The sequence below is a fragment of the Pelodiscus sinensis genome, chromosome 10 (assembly GCF_049634645.1).
Source record: "Pelodiscus sinensis isolate JC-2024 chromosome 10, ASM4963464v1, whole genome shotgun sequence".
Taxonomy (NCBI): domain Eukaryota; kingdom Metazoa; phylum Chordata; order Testudines; family Trionychidae; genus Pelodiscus; species Pelodiscus sinensis.
The window spans coordinates 8,179,167-8,198,030 of NC_134720.1; the positions used below are offsets into that span (position 1 = coordinate 8,179,167).

General features: G+C 46.3%; 1 protein-coding gene and 1 long non-coding RNA gene across 6 annotated transcripts in view; one reads left to right on the forward strand and one right to left on the reverse strand.

The window, feature by feature from the left end:
- The window catches only part of ANKMY1 (ankyrin repeat and MYND domain containing 1), a 59,895-nt gene that overhangs the window by 21,877 nt on the left and 19,154 nt on the right, over nucleotides 1-18,864 (forward strand). For all 5 annotated transcript variants that reach the window (XM_025185708.2, XM_075937481.1, XM_075937483.1 and 2 more), the window contains exons 7-11: nucleotides 2,307-2,677; nucleotides 5,348-5,519; nucleotides 6,722-6,862; nucleotides 8,590-8,742; nucleotides 15,854-15,961. In XM_025185708.2, the coding sequence (XP_025041493.2) occupies nucleotides 2,307-2,677; nucleotides 5,348-5,519; nucleotides 6,722-6,862; nucleotides 8,590-8,742; nucleotides 15,854-15,961 (945 nt within the window). The remainder of the gene's footprint in view (nucleotides 1-2,306; nucleotides 2,678-5,347; nucleotides 5,520-6,721; nucleotides 6,863-8,589; nucleotides 8,743-15,853; nucleotides 15,962-18,864) is intronic.
- LOC142830842 (uncharacterized) lies at nucleotides 16,901-18,770 on the reverse strand. The gene is made up of 2 exons (XR_012906363.1): nucleotides 18,277-18,770; nucleotides 16,901-17,021 (listed from the first exon to the last, which is right to left on the reverse strand). It is a non-coding gene; the product is annotated as an uncharacterized LOC142830842 (long non-coding RNA).

Consider the following 18,864-nt stretch of genomic DNA (forward strand, 5'->3'; position numbering starts at 1 on the left):
GCCCACGTCCTCTGCGGGGAGAAAAGCCACTCCGTGTCTCCCTGGTCTGCTGTGGGGGGGGGGGGGCGCAGCTAGTGCACCCCCCCAGCAGACCAGGCTTTTCTCGCCGACGCCTGGGGTAGAGCAGCTGGGGGGCTGCCGGGTTGGTCCCACAGCACCGAGGTGCGGCACTACTGGACCAACCCAGCAGCACCCCAGCTGCTCTGCCCCAGGCGTCCCCAAGTCAGCCGCTGCTGAAACTGACCAGTGGCTGACTACAGGAAGCCTGAGGCAGAGCTGCTCTGCCCCGGCTTTCTGGAATCAGCCACTGATCAGTTTCAGCAGCGGCTGACTTGGGGACACCTGGGGTAGAGCAGCTGGGGTGCTGCCGGGTTGGTCCCCGCAGCGCCGAGGTGCGGTGCTGCGGGGACCTACCCGGCAGCGTCCCAGCTGCTCTGTCCCAGGTGTCCCCAAGAGCAGCTGGGGTGCTGCCGGGTTGGTCCCGCCGCGCCAAGGGTCGGCGCTACCAGACCAACCCAGCAGCACTTCAGCTGCTCTGCCCCAGGCGTGTCCGATTCAGCCGCTGCTGGTCAGTTTCAACAGCGGCTGAATCTGGACGCCTGGGACAGAGCAGCTGGGGCACTGCGGGGACCAACCTGGCAGCACCCCAGCTGCTCTACCCCAGGTGTCCCCAAGTCAGCTGCTGCTGAAACTGATCAGCGGCTGATTCCAGGAAGCCCGGGGCAAAGCAGCTCTGCCTTGGGCTTCCTGTAGTCAGCCGCTGGTCAGTTTCAGCAGCGGCTGAATCGGAGACACCTGGGGTACAATATGTACCAGTTCTGACTTACGTACAAATTCAACTTAAGAACAAACCCACAATCCCTATCTTGTACGTAACCCGGGGACTGCCTGTACTAATAAAAACATGGGTACAAATATGTATAAACTCAGTTTATTACTAATTCTAACAAAAAAATAAAATAGAATATTTCAACAAACAAAAATAGAATTTACAACATTTTTGTGAATATAAAAAAGTTTAGTTTTTAAAGAAATGAGTGATCAGGAGTTGTTTTGGGGAGTCCTTACTTTTCTTCACGGCAAGATCACACCAGCGTCTGAACAGTAGTAAGTCTGTAGCGGTCGCTTCCCTCTGTTGCTCAGTGTAAATTAGTGCTACATCTAGAGTCTTCATTCCCTCAGTCTGACTCAATCTATCCACTTTCTCTAGTTTGATAATATTGTCTTTATAAGAATACAATACTGGCATCATCAAACAAAAGCACAACTGCACTTATGTAATCACAGTTGCTAACAAAAGCACACTAGGTATGTGTGGTGTGGGTGTGCAGCGCTGATTGGCCGTTGTGCATGCTGTGTTCTTATTCATCACGTTGGTGGGCAGCACATCGGATAAAACAATGTCGTATAAGCGAAGGTCGGATAATCGAGACTCTTCTGTACTTTGCTCTGTGTGCTCCAGCAGTTGGAGAAAGCCATACTGCTTACCTCTCCTGAGTCGCTGAGTGCCCTTGACTTCCATTGATAGCTCCCACTGCACAGGATCAAGTGTCAGTATGGAAGTAGGGCAACTCTGTAGTCAGTTAACGTGTCACATTGGTACCAGAGATTTTGGACCAGTTTTTTCAAGGTATTTAGGTACCTTAAGATACAGAGAGACTGGTATTTAGATTGTAAGATCATTGGGCCAGGGATAGTCTTTTATTCTGTATTCTGTACGGCACTTAGCACAAGGGAGTCGTAGCCCATGGTGGGAGTCCAAGGCCCGATGGCAATACAAATAATAAATAATTTATAAAAAGTGCCTAGACAGATTACACATCTGACTCCCATTAACTTCAAAAGTTTCTTTGCTGATGCAAGAAAGAGAAGAAATTTACACTCTTCTATCTTCCCTCAGAGCTCAATACAAACCCAGAAAACTTTCAGGTAACTTTTTTAGATTTTAGCAATAGCGTTCAGTTCAGGCATCCATTAGTTTGTGTGCTAATGTGCACATTGAAAATCAAGAAATGTCCCCTTCTGTTTCAGAGTTTTTATGAAGTGTGAGAGTACTAGTTGAGATTCAAAGGCACCAAAGAGGGTTTTATTGACAGTGGAGGCCAAAACCCAAATGCACATACACAGAATTCAAAATGTTTCCCGTGAATGATGGACTGAGTAAAATTACTTTCTACATTAACTCCACTGTAATATACCGAGTTCCCAAACACTGAAATTGGTATGATGATCCTTGTTGTTGAAGAAAGGATTTTCCATATTTTCCTCATTAATGTCATTTTAATATTATTAAAACTTTATATCAGGATGAGCTGTCGGAAGATGTATCTCCATCACTTGAACCAACCAAAGAGACATGTGTAACAGACACCGTTCATCAGTCAGTTCTGAGCACTTCTAAGTCTGGGGAAAAGGCAGAGTCTGTTTTCGATGATGGAAACACATTGGATGAAGTGGACTATGCAAGTTTTGATCAGATGACTGTCCACAGCTCTGAAACCAGCTTTGAGTCGAACAATTCTGTTTACAACTATGGAATCAAGGTTTCTCTAAAAGCTTTGCAGCAGAGTGCAGAAGCCTTTAGCCAGTGTTTCCTGAAAGTGTCCTCCTACTCCCATCTCAATAGGCATGACGGAACTGAAGGCACCATGAGAAAAATGGCGTTATCAATATCCGAGTAAGTGTTAGTAAGAAAAAAACCCTTGGGTCAGTGTTCTGGAAAGGTTAGACAAGCTCTGCTGAACCGAGTGCACAGAGGGTATGTCTACACTACAAAGTTAATTCGAACTAACAGACATTAGTTTGAATTAACTTTGATAGGCGCTACACTAGCGCTCCGCTAGTACGAAGTTAATTCGAACTAGCGGAGCACTTAATTCGAACTAGGTAAACCTCATTTTACGAGGACTAATGCCTAGTTTGAATTAGCTAGTTTGAATTAAGGGTTATGTAGCCACTTAATTCAAACTAGTGGGAGGCTAGCCCTCCCCAGCTTTCCCTGGTGGCCACTCTGGGCACCACCAGGGAAACTTGTCTGCCCTCCTCCCGGCCCCGGAGCCCTTAAAGGGGCACGGGCTGGCTACGGTGCCCGTGCCAGGTGCAAGCCTGCCAGCACCCAGCCAGCAGACCCTGCACCTGGCACGGCTCGAGCCAGCCACCCGCTGCCATCCAGCCCTCTGCCTCTTCCCGGGACCAGGCTGGCGGCTCCCAGGAGCCTGCCCGGGTCCGCAAGAGGCGGGCGCCCGCCTGGTCTAGTGTGGAGATCGTGGACCTCATCCATGACCTCTGCGCTAGGCACAGGAAAGTGGCCATCTAGGGCAGGAGAGCTGCCAGCCTGGCCACCCAGGAGCAGGTGTGCATGAAAATCAAGGTGGTCCACTGAGACCCCCGACCCTGAGCCCTGAGCTTAGAATGGCCGTCCTGGGTCAGACCAAAGGTCCATCTAGCCCAGTAGCCTGTCTGCCGACAGCGGCCAACACTAGGGACCCTGGAGGGGATGGACCAAAGACAATGACCAAGCCATTTGTCTCGTGCCATCCATCTCCAGCCTTCCACAAACAGAGGCCAGGGACACCATTTCTACCCCCTGGCTAATAGCACTCCATGGACCCAACCTCCATGACTTTATCTAAATTCTCTTTGAACTCTGTTCTAGTTCCAGCCTTCACAGCCTCCTGCAGCAAGGAGTTCCACAGGTTGACTATTTGCTTTGTGAAGAACAACTTTCTGTTATTAGTTTGAAGCCTGCTACCCATTCCTTTCCTTTGGTGTCCTCTAGTCCTTCTATTATGGGAACTAATGAAAAACTTTTCTTTATGCACCCTCTCCACACCACTCATGCTTTTATAGACCTCTATCATATCCCCCGTCAGTCTCCTCTTTTCTAAGCTGAAAAGTCCCAGTCTCTTTAGCCTCTCTTCATATGGGACCTGTTCCAAACCCCTGATCATTTTAGTTGCCCTCCCCTCTCCCACGCTCTCTCTTCCCCTCTCCCACCTCCTTTTCCAAGTCTTCCCGAGTTTTGTTCAATAAAGAGAGTTTCTATTTTTGAACACACGTGTCCTTTATTTTGTACATCAGGAAGGGGGGCTAGGGAGGGGTAAGTGGAAGGAGGTGAGGGAGGAATGGGGTACGAGCCCCCGATGGGGAGGACTGGGTTAGGGTTAGGGTTAGGGTTTGCGGGCTTCTCGGGGTGGAAGCTCTCCTGAAGCCCCTGATTGACCCCCCCCCGGATGGCAGCCTGCGGCAAATGCAGCCAGGCTGATGGCCGAGTGCTGTGATGTGCCGAGTGTGGGTACTCCGGGCACTCCAAACCAGGACTGCTTTGCAAGCGGGGAACCCCTGAGAACTGTCTGTCCGGGGTGGGGGTCGGGTCCCTTTAAGCACAGCCCTCGGCTAGCCTGAGGCAGCAGCTCCATACTCTAAGTCCTAATCTGATGCCCTGCCGGCACTGCTTCTGGCCATCCTTAACCCCGGTTCAGGGTCCACTCAGTGTGGACATGCTAGTTCGAATTAGCAAAACGCTAATTCGAACTAATTTTTTAGTCTAGATGCGTTAGTTCGAATTAGCTTAGTTCGAATTAACTAATTTGAATTAAGTTAGTTCGAATTAGCGCTGTAGTGTAGACATACCCAGAGAGAGTAACAAATGTGATTTTGTGTGTTTGTGGGGAAGAACGACCCTCCATTTGCCTGGGATAGGGTGTGCCTGTTAAGGGGTATTGCAAGGACCCTTACCTGACGGGGAGAAGGCCTGAATTTCACTCATTAACAACTTTTTATTAAGGTGGCCAACTATTCTGCCCTTTTTTCGTGACCCCGCATGACATGTATACTCTCTATGTGCACTCACACATGTGTGTGTGCCCATGTGTGTGCTAACCAGACTTATTTTTAAAATCCTGTATTGTACGTTAGGAACAGTAATTCCCTGTTAACTTCATAAAAACACTTCTGTATTATGCAAAACTAGTCTGTGCCATACTGAGTATTACTGTCATTGTCATGTGTCGTCTGTGGGCTCTCCTGCTCCCTGCTAGTGCCCCCAGCGATTCAGTGGTGCTGAAAGAGGCTGATGACCCCACCGCAGCCTCTTCATGGCATCACATTGCTGTGCTGTGCACCTCATGCTCAGCAGGCTTTCTCTCCCTGGATCTACATGCCAGTTTGCACACCCGCTTCTCAGGGTCCTAATGCCCAGGCATCATCACAAACCTAAATGTCTACACCACAATTATACAGCCCATTAGCCTGACTCACCTTAGGAACCTGTGTTCAGAAATATGTCCCTTAGTGCTTTTTTCTGAGTTATTGACAGCTTATTCTGCTATTTGCCATGTTGATTTAGATACCAAAAGAGATGGACCACGGTCAAACTCCTTCTCCGCCGAGGTGCAGACCCCAATGTTTGCCAGATCCCTCTGCATGTCCTCTTCTTTGCTGTTAAAGCTGCAGATGTAGGAGCAGTGAAACTAATGTTATCATCAGGAGCAAGGACTGACATACGACTTCCATCGAGGGTAACGGATAATAATTACTAATAACAACCAAATGCAATATTCTAGGGTGATCAGTAATACAATTTCATGTCTATGAGTAAAGCGTCAATTCTTATGACAGTTTGACTGATTCAGCTTTGCAATCCCAAAGGAGTAATTTAAAGAATCTATCTTATCTAAAAAATTTATCTTTAAAAAAAAAAAACGTACTCTAGCAGAGGTCTAATTCTATGTGTGTATTTCCCTGCTGACATGATGCTTATCCATGATACTAAAGCTCAGACTACTTCAAAAGTCAGTTTTATTTTCCAAAATTTATTGTTCTGGTTTTAGTTTTATTTTCTCTTTACGGCTGTAGTCTGTTCTCTTAATATTCTGTTGCCCCAAATTCTCGGCAATTGGTTAACATGCCCTCATATGAGCATGGTGGGAACTCCCCAGGATCAAAGTTACATACCAACTGTTTTAGCATATGGCATCTCATGCTAGCTTCTGCACTGAAATATGTCTGCTCCCTGGTACTTTCTGACTGTAGCTTGCTAGCTACAGTTGATTTTGGTTTGTTAGCTTGAAGGGCTACATCTGGACATCTTCATCTCAAATATACATTTTGCTGCAGAGTATCCTGGTTTGCCTCCTAGTACTTTAGCTGTCAGTTTTAGAGCTTAATTTTGCTTGGTTTGATGGCTGTGGATGATAATGTAGTATTAATACCTAACTCTTTTATAGAGGGCTCTGCTGGTAGGTTTCAAAGTGCTTTACATAGGAGGTCAGTATCATCATATCCAGTGTTGAAACCTACCTCTGCTTTAGCTACAGCTCAGAGCTTGGTTACCTCTCTGCCATGGTTCTAGTGAAAGCTGTCTTCCCTTTATTCCTTTTGCACCTCATGGGCCTGGAGAAGCAGCAGCCCAACAGACTGTCTCGGAATTCAGAAGCCAAACAAAGTAAAATTAAGCTTCAAAATTGAGTACCAATTTCCCTCACTAGTTGGTATTCATATTTTGTTTTGGCTATGTAGTGCCTGTGCAGCTGTCTGTCACACCAGGAATATTCCGATCACAGTAGGTTTAGGATGAGATGGACAGCAGGGAGTAAGTGAAATTGCATTTAAACTGATCATAAACACAGTCCTTTATTTCTGAAAATAGAGCCTGAGGGTTTAGTTTTTAGAAGTTACTTATGATAAACCAAAGAGTCTTAATGCCACATTTATTTTTCAGCTGGGAGGTTTAATGCCTCTTCATATTGCTGTAGCCATTCCTGGTGAAGAAGGAGTCAAGATAACAGAATTAATCCTTCATTCAGCTGCAGAGCCTGATGCAAAGGCAGAAGATGAAGATGAGGTGTATGCACCAGACTGGGTACGCTGCATCATTACCCCATTCTCTTCCAACTGTTTAGGTGTGGGCTGTGGAAGACATGAGCAGGGAATTGGCTGCCTGCCTGTTGGATTCAAAGTAACATTTCTGTGCACTGTTGGAATAATTGCACTGCCTCTGAAAAAACCTGGCATATCACTGACATACACAACACTTACTTATGATTTGGGGTACCTTATATGTTTGCAGCATGCTGATGCATATTAGACACAAGCTAGCAGCCTGCTACGCACAACTGAATAGATGTTGGTGAAGTACAACTGCAGTATTGAGCCTATAATCCAGGAGTGGGGAACCTTTTTTGGGTCAGGGGCTGCTGTCCCACAGAAAAATCAGTCAGGGGCCACACTCAAGTGAGAAACAACCCCTCCCCCAAACACCACAACCCCTTACTGATGTGGCCCCTGACTGACAAGGAGAAAGACTCTCCCCACATTTCCCTCCCACACCATAGCCTGGGGGGACCAGGCTAGTAAATTTTGTGTGCTCTGGCCCCGTGGGTGGGGAGTGGGTCGGAGTGCCAGACATTCTAAACTAAGCCAGCAGCAGCACTCTTTTGCTGGTTTGAGCTACACAACCACTTGGAAGCTTACTGGCAAAGCTTTTCTAGTGCAGACAAGGCCTAGGATGTGCAGCTGTCCGTAGCAGAATGCTTTCACTTATGTGTGTGTGGGTTTCATTCTCCAACTGTTGAGACATTAAATTTATTTTAAGTTCCACTATTTGGGAATCTTTCTGTTAGGTCAGTCTGAGAACCCTGTGTGCTGATTATCCATCCCTTTAACTCCCTTCAACTCCTCCAGAATTTGCGTCTCACTGGCCTACCACTGGCCTACCACACCAGCACACCTTGCTCTGGTTCTCAGCAATGCAGCAAGTGAACTTGCTCATATCTTTGTCAGTGGACAAACTGCCACCATGCGGGTGTATCAGTGCAGGCTACCTCAGCCTGCCATCCTGTCATGCCTTTCACTGGCTTCTCTCTGCAGTGCACAAGAGTGGTCTATCCTGTTCTGCGAGCAAACCATCCAACCTGCATGCAAAGCCTGAATTCCCCCCACCCTTCCTTTGTGTGCTTCACAGTCACCAGATTTCCCTGACACCTCAGTGGGTCTACCGGTAGCCCTTTGCAGAGCAATGCAGCAGCTACAGTCTGTGAGTTCACAATACCAGCTGGCCGTTTTGTTCATTTGGAGTTGGGAGGTATTTTTTTCAACTTTTGCAGGACAGAGGCCAACACAGTGTGCATTGTTAGAAACCCTTAAGCTCAAGGAGAACCCTGAACAATCTCTCTTAGGCAGGAGCATTCCAGTGCTAAAACAAAGAAGAGCACATTAGAGAATTGGTTTCCTCCCCTTCCTGCCTCTCCATGTCTGCCCTTACAGTAAAAATAAAGGAATGGGGATGAGGAACCCCTCTCTGTGTATGAGGGTGTGTAGATGTCAGAATAAAAGCTGTCGAAATGCTGTTGACCTACAGTGGCTTCATGTTAAGGGTTTTGAGGCTGCAGTAGTGCAAGCCGTCCAGCAGGTGGAACTGGAATCTAATGAAAGAAATGGGAAATGGTGGGGATTGCTTATACTGTGTCTACTGTGGTGTAATGAGCAAATCCAGAACGGACCTGAGGATTCCTGCACAGATTTGTTTTCTGTTAGATTATCTCTAAGCAATACTGAAAGTGTCTGTCTGTTTTTTTTGTTTAAATTCAGGATGAGCCTGCTGAATCACCAGTTATTATTGCCATGAAACTTAATAACGAAACTGGACCGCCTACAGAATACTACTCATCTTCTCGTCTCGTCCCAGAGGAAGGTGGGAGGACTCCTTTGCATATTGCCTGCGAGAGAGAGGACAACCCCAAGGTAGGAGCACAGTGGAGCTGTCGGAATGTCCCTTCTTTAGGTTGCGGTTTTGCTCCTGTCGAATACACAACTCACAGTCCTCAAGTGACACATCTTACCCTGCTGGAGAATCCTCAGTAGAATCTGATTTCATGGGGCTTCTGTAGAAAGAATAAAACTCTCATCTCCGTTATGGGAAGGGTCTGATCCTTTAGTCTATGTGACCTTGCTGATGTGGGGATTTTGGCTGTGGGTGGCCAGTCACCTGTATAGCTACTCTAGTGTGACCGTCTCATGTAGACAGGCACAGCTACAGTTTGCACTGTTGCAGCTTAACCCTGGTTGGAAGTAGATGCAGACGTTTTTGTGAAACTGGGCCTTATATTGCCTTTGTGTATTTATGTAAGAGGGGTTTGCTCTGGAATGGTGAGAGCAGATCCTCCATGCAGACTAGGCCCGTGTCTTCTGTTGGCTTCATTGACACATGAGGGCAGCAGACTCAGGTCCAAACACCTGTCCTCTGCATTGGTTGTTTTTGTCATACTGAGAGCGCTATTCTGTGATTCACATAGGGGAGGTTACAAGTTGGAATGTCACCAGTTAACTTTACCAGGTGATGCTTACCCTGAACTGGTTAATCGGCAGCCTGGCCAGGCTGGAACAGCCCTTCCCCCGCCACAGGCTGTTTAACAAATTACATTCCTAGTTACAAGTGGGAAGAGAGTGAGCAGAACAAGCAGTATCTCTTGCTGGTTTAAGGATTGATTTAATTCAAGACCTAATTTCAAAATGTCTCCAAGTCAGACGTGTAAATTAAATCTTCATTGGATGGAATGACTCTCATGGAAGATGAGGGTTGGAAGAGACCACAGGAGGTCATCTAGTCCAGTCCCCTACTCAAATCAACCCCAACTAAATCATCCCAGATGGAGCTTTGTCGAGCTGGAATTTAAAATACCGGTAAGGATAGAGATGCCGCCACCTCTCTGGATAACCCATTCCAGTGCTTCCCCATCCACCTAGTGAAACAGATTTTCCTAATATCCAACCTACATCTCCCCCACTGCAGCTTGAGACCTTTTCTCCTTGTTCTGCCATCTGCCACCACTGAGAACAGCCTCTCTCCATCCTCTTCAGGAAGTTGAAGGCTGCTATCAACTCCCCCCCCCCCCCGACTCTTCTCTTCTGCAAACTAAACAAGCCCAAAACCTCAGCCTCTCCTCATCAGTCATGTGCTCCAGCCCCCTCATCATTTTGGTTGCCCTCCGCTGGACACTCTCCAATGTGTCCACATCCTTTCTGTAGTGGGGGCCTAGAACTGGATGTAATACTGTGGGTTTGGCCTCACCAGTGCTGAAGAAAGGGGAATAATCACTTCTCTGGATCTGCTGGCAGTGCTCCTCCTAATGTGCCCCAATATACTGTTAGCCATCTTGGCTAGAAGGGCATACTGTTGAGTCACATCCAGCTTCTTGTCCCCTCTAATCCTCAGGTCCCATTCTGCACAACTGCTGCTTAGTAGTCGGTCCCCAGCCTTTAGCAATGATTGGGAGTCTTCTGCTCTAAGTGCACTTTTGCACTTCTCCTTGTTGAACCTCATGAGATTTCTTTGGGCCCAAACCTCCAATTTGTCTAGGTCATTCCACCCTGTCCCTCCCTTCCAATGTATCTACCCCTCCTCCCAGCTTAGTGTCATCTGCAAACGTGCTGAGGGTGCAGTTCATCCCCTCATTCAGGTCATTAATGAAGATGTGTCCAATTCCTGGGGCGTTTCACGTGATACCAGCAGCCAACCGTTAATCACTACCCATTGAGCCTGATGATCTAGCCAGCTTTCTGTCCATATTATAGTCCATTCATCTAAGCCATACTTCTTTAACTTGCTGGCAAGAATACAGTGGGAGACTGTGTCACAAGCTTTGCTCAAGTCAAGGAATAAGGGACTAAAGGAAGGTTTTTCTGTCCTGATGATGCAGGTTTCTGTGGCCATGTCTACACTAGGAAGCTATTTTGAAATTATTAAATTCAACTTAAGAACTCCCAATTCAACAGATCCGAACTGGCATGTCCTCATTATGGGGAAGCGTTGAAATTAGTCCAGAATAGTGTGTCCACATTGAAGGGAGCCTGCCTTGGACTTAGAGCCCTCAGAAGCTCTCTTGGGAAGGTGCCAGGAATATATACTTCCTGTGGCCACTTGGTCTAGCAAGCTGAGATGTGTGCTTTCTCCTCTGTATGGCCATGTCTCACAAGCCACTCCTCTAGTACCTCCCCCCTCACAAGACAGAAAAGGGACGCAGTGGGCATGTGCCTTCTCGTGCCCAGGTTGCTTGCATGGATACCACAGCACTGCCAAAATGGAACCAGAGCTGCTGAAAGCACTGCCAGGCTCATGGTCCTCGTGCTGCACCTCATGGGACAGTACTTCCAGACTGCCTGCACAATGCTCCAGCAGGACCAGGATGAAGATGAAGGGGACGAATCCCAGTGTGGCCCGCAGGCCCTGCTCACCCAGGTCCTGGAGCTCCTGCTGCCATGCATACGCTTCAATCCCCTGGACACAGTGGAATGCCACTTCTGGCGGAGGGAGATTGTCCTGCAGCTATGGGAAGGCCACTGGTGGGACTGCATTGTCCTGCAGCTATGGGAAGGCCATTTTCCTGGAACTCTGCGAGTGGTTTGCCCCTTCAACAGAATTTTTTCCCATTTTTTCGGGGGGGGGGGAAGAGAAGGGATGGTTCAGTATTTTTGTTTCAACCATCTGGCAACCCTAGCAGTAGCTTAGATAGAAAAAAAAGGTGGGGGGAGACCAACAAAAGGACTCCAAGGCGCCCATTGGAGCATTTATGTGCGTCCGCCGAACAATCTGGGCTGGCCCCGCTCCTGGGCGCGTGGCACATGCGTGGTGCCGGCCCTGAGCGCATGGCGCGTGAGCGGCCCTGCCTCCGGACGCACGGCACGTAAGTGGCCCCGCCCCCGGGTGCCCAGCAGCCCGAAAAGATTGGGAACCACTGCCCTAGGTCTTTTGGCTGGCAGCCATTTTGTGCCGGCAGCCTTGGGGAACCAGGTAAGAATGGAGGCTGGGGTCGGGAGGCTGGGGCTGTTGGAGGTCAGGGGCTGAGTGTTTGTAGGGTTGCCAGGTGCCTGGCATTTTCGCCTCCTGACTGGGAAAAAATTAAGAAAATACCGGACATCTCAGGTGTCCAGTATTCTCTGAAATTTTTTACCGGAAAGGAGGCGAAAATACACGACTGCCCGGGTGAATACCGGACACCTGGCAATCCTAGCTACTGCACCATGTTAATAGGACTGCCCCTCCTGAACCAGCTCCTTTGTGTTTGTTCTCTTCCTCCCTTTTGTAGGGTTGCCAGGGGTCTGATATTGACTCAGACAGTCCAGTATTTTCGCCTCCTGTCCGGTAAAAAAAATTCAGAAAATATCGGAAACCTAAAATGTCCGGTATTTTCTGATTTTTTTTCCCCCTGCCAGGAGGCGAAAATACCGGATACCTGGCAACCCTAAATACACTCAGCAACTGCCCCCCCCGCCACCGGGTTTCCTGCCGGGCCCCCAGTATGCCCACCCACCCCCACGCTTACCTGGTTCTTATCTGGAGCTTGTCTTGTGGCTGGAAAGAAAAACAAAATGACCGCCATCAAAAAAACCTCTTCTTAAAGGGTCCATGCTAATTTTTTATTTTTAAATTTTTGCTTAATAACTGCTGTTGGGGTCCTATTTTTTTTTCTTAACAACTTTGGTCTCTCCCCCCTTTTTTTGTCTCAACAGAATTTTTTTCCGGTGTTTTTTTTTTTTTGGGAGCTGGGTATTATTGGTTAAACCATCTGGCAACCCTACCCTTCTGTCGTGGCCAAATCCTGCATTATGAAGACTTTCAGATGCTTGTAGGCACAACCTGAATCAGTGGCAATGTTTAGTTTGGTAGATTGAATCAGGGTCTTTAAACTCTGTGGCTACGTCTACACTGGCATGATTTTCCGGAAATGCTTTAACGGAAAACTTTTCCATTAAAAGCATTTTCGGAAAAGCGCGTCTAGATTGGCAGGACGCTTTTCCACAAAAGCACTTTTTGCGGAAAAGTGTCCGTGGCCAATCTAGACGCGCTTTTCCGCAAAAAAGCCCCGATCGCCATTTTCGCGATTGGGGCTTTTTTGCGGAAAACAAATCTCTGCTGTCTACACTGGCCCTTTTGCGCAAAAGTTTTTCGGAAAAAGACTTTTGCCCGAACGGGAGCAGCATAGTATTTCCGCAAAAGCACTGACAATCTTACATGAGATCGTCAGTGCTTTTGCGGAAATTCAAGCGGCCAGTGTAGACATCTGGCAAGTTTTTCCGCAAAGGCAACTGATTTTGCGGAAAAACTGGCCAGTCTAGACACAGCCTGTTTGTGTGCGTATGTGTGTTTGTTTATTTATTTGATCTGTCTAGCACTAAAATTATCAGAACTCCAGTACAGTTCTGGAGTTAAAATCCCCCTCCATACTGCCTTTCCCAAAAGACAAGCCATAACTAATTGATTTCCATTATACATTGTCACCTACTATATTTCATTTTCTTTCTCTGATATTCTGTTCTGCTTTGATCTTGTGGTTCTACATATTGGGATTCTGTCACATAGCTCCATATTTTGACTTTTGACTTTTTTTAATGTCTTGCCTTAAAGCAAACTTTAAATAGAAATGATGTAAAGGTTTCCAATTTAGCAATGGAAACCTTCTTAATTACTTTTGATAACTGTCCCTGAGCAATTTAGCAAATGTGAAAAAGTCGCATTTACTATGCCAGGATGCATTACGTTGCATATATTGTGTCCTTTCAGGAGCTGATTGCTGATTGCTTTATTCAGTCCGTTTTTCTTCTAAAGTTGTTTTGAAGCTATTGAGTATTTAGAAATTACCATTTTTTTATAGCCAACCTGTATTATTGAGCTCCCTTTTGGGTTTTTTTACATGGTCAGTTCCTGTATTCAGAGATTTATAACATAGCCTAAAATTCTTTGGTATAAATGATAAATTCTTGGCTAAATAGGGATCTGTTCTGATTGAAAATATGATTGAAATTGGGGGTTGTTGGTTTTTTTCATGTCTTTGTTTTGCTGGTGGGGCTGGTAGCACTGCCTGTTATGAAGGTTGCCTAATGTTTTCCATTAGAAGACCCTGTTTTAAGACGTACATAACTTTGTCATATTTCTAACTATTTATGCTGACATTTTCCATGCCGAGTGTTTTTCAGGCTGAATTCTTTTGTGAACTATTCAGCCCAAATGATTCATGTATTTCACAAAATGAGACTATGGAAAAAATAAGTGATTTTTTTTTTTGCCTATGTTAAAATATTCTGGTGATGTCTTTCTTTGAAAAGCTCTTGCAGTCCTGTGCTTAGAAATTTTACTGGGAATGGCTGGAGACTGGGGGAATGGAGAGGGACAGGTGAGATTAAATGCCTGGGGATTGAGGGGAAAACTGGGAATACTGTGCAAGGAATGAAGGGAAGACTGGGAGATCGAAACAATTAGACTAAGATTTATTGGGTAAGGAGTCTGGGACGGGTTGAGAATACTGGGGCAAAGAGACAGGACAGGGGACAGATTGGAGGGGATGGGGCAGACTGGATCAGGCCTGGAGGAATGGGCAAATGAGTCTGCTCACCAGAGAGCACACTGTCCTCCAGAATAAAAATCCCTGAGCCGCACCACTCTGTGGCCAGCGGATATGTAGGAAACCTGCTTGACAAGTGTCCTACACTGACGTCTTGCTGGTCCACACAGGGCAGGGTTTCCCAGCTTATGGGTCAGGACTCAAATATGGGTTGCCATTACATTTTAAAAGGGTCACCAAGTGTCTCCCAGGTGACTCTGCCCCTTATCCTCCCCCTGTTTTTGAATTGCCTTGGGTCACCGAGTCTTCCTGAATTGTCAGAATGGGTCCCCATCTGGAAAAGGTTGGGAACCACTGACAGAGGGGATTACAGTCTGCTGCTGCTATCAATAGTTATTCCATTAGCTCAAATGGCAGCAGTCTGTGCAGTTGATCTAATGGTACCAACCCTGCTGATGAGGCATGCGGCGGGGGGAGGAAGGGCTGTGTTTCCAGTGCAGCCACATGTTGGGATTTCTGTTGACAGTGTGCTTTATTAAGCCAAGGAACAAGGAATCTCTCTCTCTCTCTCTCTCTCTCTCTCTCTCTCTCTCTCTCTCTCTCTCTCTCTCTCTCTCTCACACACACACACACACACACACACACACACACACACACACACACACACACACACACACGACCCCTGCTTCACTGTGTGTACCAAATGGACGGTATGTACTTAGGAAGTTTTTAGTCATTACTTTTTCTCCTCATTCGGTCTAGGGCCTGCAAACCCTGCTGTGATGAATGAAGTATTCATTTCCCCATGGGATTTTCTGTGGCACTTATCACTTTAATATTGGAATGCTTCTCAAATATGAATGGAGTTAGATGTAGGGTGTTATTCCCATTTTACAGATGGAGAACAGAGGCAAAGAGAGCTTAAAATAAAAAATTGTGGGTGCCCAATTTAAGATGACTGAGACCTGAATTCTCAGAGCACCTAGGATCCTACTCCTACTCCAGATGTGGCAAGCACAGATTCCATTGACTTCAGTTGTGGCTTTGAGTGCAGAGCACTTCTGCAAGAAGACCCCAAGTTCTCAAGTCAGGCACCTGGAACGTTAATACTCATGTAGGGCTTCCCTCTTGACAAGTTTGGCTTATGCCACTTTCTCTGTATCACACAGGAACCTTGTGGCATAGGCAGGAATAGAATCTGTTTCTCCAGGGCAGCATTCAGATTCATGTCCATCATGGTACTGAGTCAGGCTGGGGCCCTGAGGAAAAAACAGTATGTGATCGTGTAAATAAAGATTGAATTTTAATGTCTATGCAGAAGGGGCATTAATTAATTGATTAATTTTCATAGTTCCCAGCTTTTGAGGGTTAAGGATATAACCTTAACAATCTTAATTTTTTAAAATGTAATCCTTGTATGTGTTTATAGCAAGGGTTTAATGCGCTTGTTTTTCATAAATTTCATGTCTTGATTTTCTTTTTTGTTGTCTAATTCTACCGTTTTCCCTCCTACTCAGCATGTCAGAGATGTTGTCCGCCTCCTCTTAACTCATAAGGCAAATCCTAACACCTTGTGGAGTGGCCATTCACCACTTTCTCTGGCAATTGCCAGTGGGAACGACTTGGTGAGCATCGTCTAATTCCTTTTTACTTAGTTAGTTTTTGCTTTAATTCCTTCCCCAATCAGAGCCAAGATGGCTTACATCATGGGGTGACCCAGATTTTTTTTCCAATAAAAGTACAGGCAGTCTCCGGGTTACATGGATCCAACTTACATCGGATCCCTACTTACAAACGGGGTGAGGCAACCCCGCACTAGCTGCTTTCCCCCAGCAGACCAGGGAGACGCGAATATAGAGTCCCCCCCCCCCAGCAGACCAGAGAGACGTGGAGCGGCTTTTCTCAGCAGACACCTCAGCTTGAGAATAAAGGACTGAGGGAAGTGAGGTGTGGGAGAATAAAACTGAGCTCTGGAGAAATGTTTGGCTAGAGTTTCCCCTACAATATGTACCAGTTCTGACTTACATACAAATTCAACTTAAGAACAAACCTACAGTCCCTATCTTGTACATAACCCGGGGTCTGCCTGTATCTAGATTTACTTTTCTTACAAATCTGAATTTCCCCTGTATCAGTTCTCTTCGTGGATTAGTGGCTATGAGCTTGGCAGGATTCAGAAAGAAATATCCATCTGTTATGGCTCGTGAGAACATTCAGTTACACTATAGAATACCCTGGAAATGTTAAAGAACATAAACTGTCATACTTCTGCGTCTTAAATCAGCCCCTAACTGATGGGATTAGGAAGAATCTTCCCCTGTGAATAGGTTGTTCTGTAACTGTCCACTGAGTTACTACTTGTATCTTCTGATATTAGATAATGCTGGCTGCTCCGAGAGGCTGGACACCGGGGAATAGTTGGCTCACTGGTCTGATCCAATAATGCAGTTTCTATTTCAGACAGTTGGGTTTGAGATGATCAAAACCACTAACATCTGAAAGGGCTGAACCGAGTGTGCCCTTTATACAATTTCCATATAGCTTCACTCTCCAGGCATTAAAACTTTGGAAATAAGCAATTTTAATAAGCAGTTGAGAGCAAACATTTCAGTCACTGAAATGATGATTCTTCATGATCTGGATCCTCCCAGCTCTTCATCTTCTCCCATTAGCGTGTGTTTGAACCTGGGATAGTTAGAATATATTCAGTTATAATTGCCCATGCTGGGGGACGTCTGTGCCTCTAGAATACAGTCCTTGCAGACTCTCTGGAGATCTGAATGTGATGTTGTAATTATAGCGTGAGTGCTACTAAAATCTGCTGTCCTTAAAGTGCACATATATGAATTTTGCATTTAGTAAAGACAATAGGACAATACTTTAAAAAATCCCACAGTTGATCCAGGAGGTATTCGCGGATGGGCTCATTTCTCATGATTTTCTCTGTTAATTAAAGTGACTGCTAGTTGCAGTAAAATGAAAAGGGAAGGTTTCTAGATTTTAATATAAAGTTTTGAATTACTCTATGAAAGGAATGAATTTGGGCATTACTGAATTACAGAGATCTCTTGATTTTCATTATATAAAAAGGGCTTAAGTTAGTCCTGAAGCAGAGCACAGGAAGTTCTTATCTGAGGGAGATTCCTTGGCTGGCTTTCAATTTTTAAAAATTAAATAGACAAAGAAATGCAAAGGAAGCTACTTTGTTAGCACCCTTATTATAGCCATAGCTTACTAAGAAAGGGAAAAACATGGCTGATTTCAGAAGCAAGAGAATATTGGCAAAAAGAATGAGGTGTCTGGTGGCTCCTTAAAGTCTAACAGATTTATTTGGGTATCAGCTTTTGTGCATGCCCCTTGTGAGGAGGGTAGCAGCGGGTCTCTGCGTGCTGCACTGCCCTTACAGCTCCCATTGGCTGGTTTCCAAGGGCACACCATGCAGAGACACACACGCAGGCCCAGCAGCCATCTTCCGGGACAGCGTGGCAGTCAGGGAGTCTGCCTGAGGGTCCTGCTGGGCCACTGGCCAGGAGCTGCCAATGGTAAGTGCCTTCTGGCCAAAACTTACACCTGGCATCCCTCCCCTACTCCAATCCATGCCACAGGTCACAACCCCCTCTTGCACCAAACCCCTCTGCACCTTGTATCCAAACTGCCCCCCGCTACTGTCCCCCTGCCGCACCACCCCCTCCTGAACCCAAACGCTTGTCCAGACCCTGCACCCCAATCTCCTGCCCAGAGCTCCCGCCTGTACCTAACCTTGATTCCAGACCCTGCACTCTCCTCCATTAATATTGTAGAAAAATGCAGCCCCTGACCACTTACCACATTTTTGGAGTGCCCCCCCCCATCAAAAATTATTGCCCACCCCGACACAGATGACAGATCGGGAGTGCTAAGCAAGAGATAACATGAAATCAGAAAAATCATGCCTGAGTACCTTGAGTTGTAAGAGGCCAGTTACAGTGTCCATGGTCTCCCAGAGTCCATGCAGTGTCCAAAGCCCATGAATAGAAAGTCTGACCCAGGCTTTTCTCAAGACATCTTTGATCATCAGACAGGGGGCTTGTGGAAGTCTTACACTGGTTACTAAAGGGAAAATAATTGAATAAAAGGGGCCTGTTAAGATTCCTCTGGCTTAGAAAGAGCTTCTGTTCTGGGCTAATAGCCGCTGTTTGGGTTAAAAGAACAGAATTCAGTCTCATGTTTGAAACGTCTGAAATCTAAGTCATGGAGTTTTATGAACCTGTCTGTCAGGTGCAGTACATATACTGCTGGCATAGTCCTGCTTTTCTGGCAGAACCCAGGCTTTGTAGTTAGAAAAGCAGAACAGCAGATGGCTTTTTTAACACTTGACACGTGTCACGCTGGGAAGCACTTGACACGTGGCTATTCAGTATGGAGCTGTGGTTTTTATCATGCTAAAAATGCAACACAAAGCAAGTGCAAAACTATTCTCATAGACCGACATTAGATATGATTTTCTGTCTTTAAGTTACTGTAAAATACTCATGTGCGTTCCAGAGAG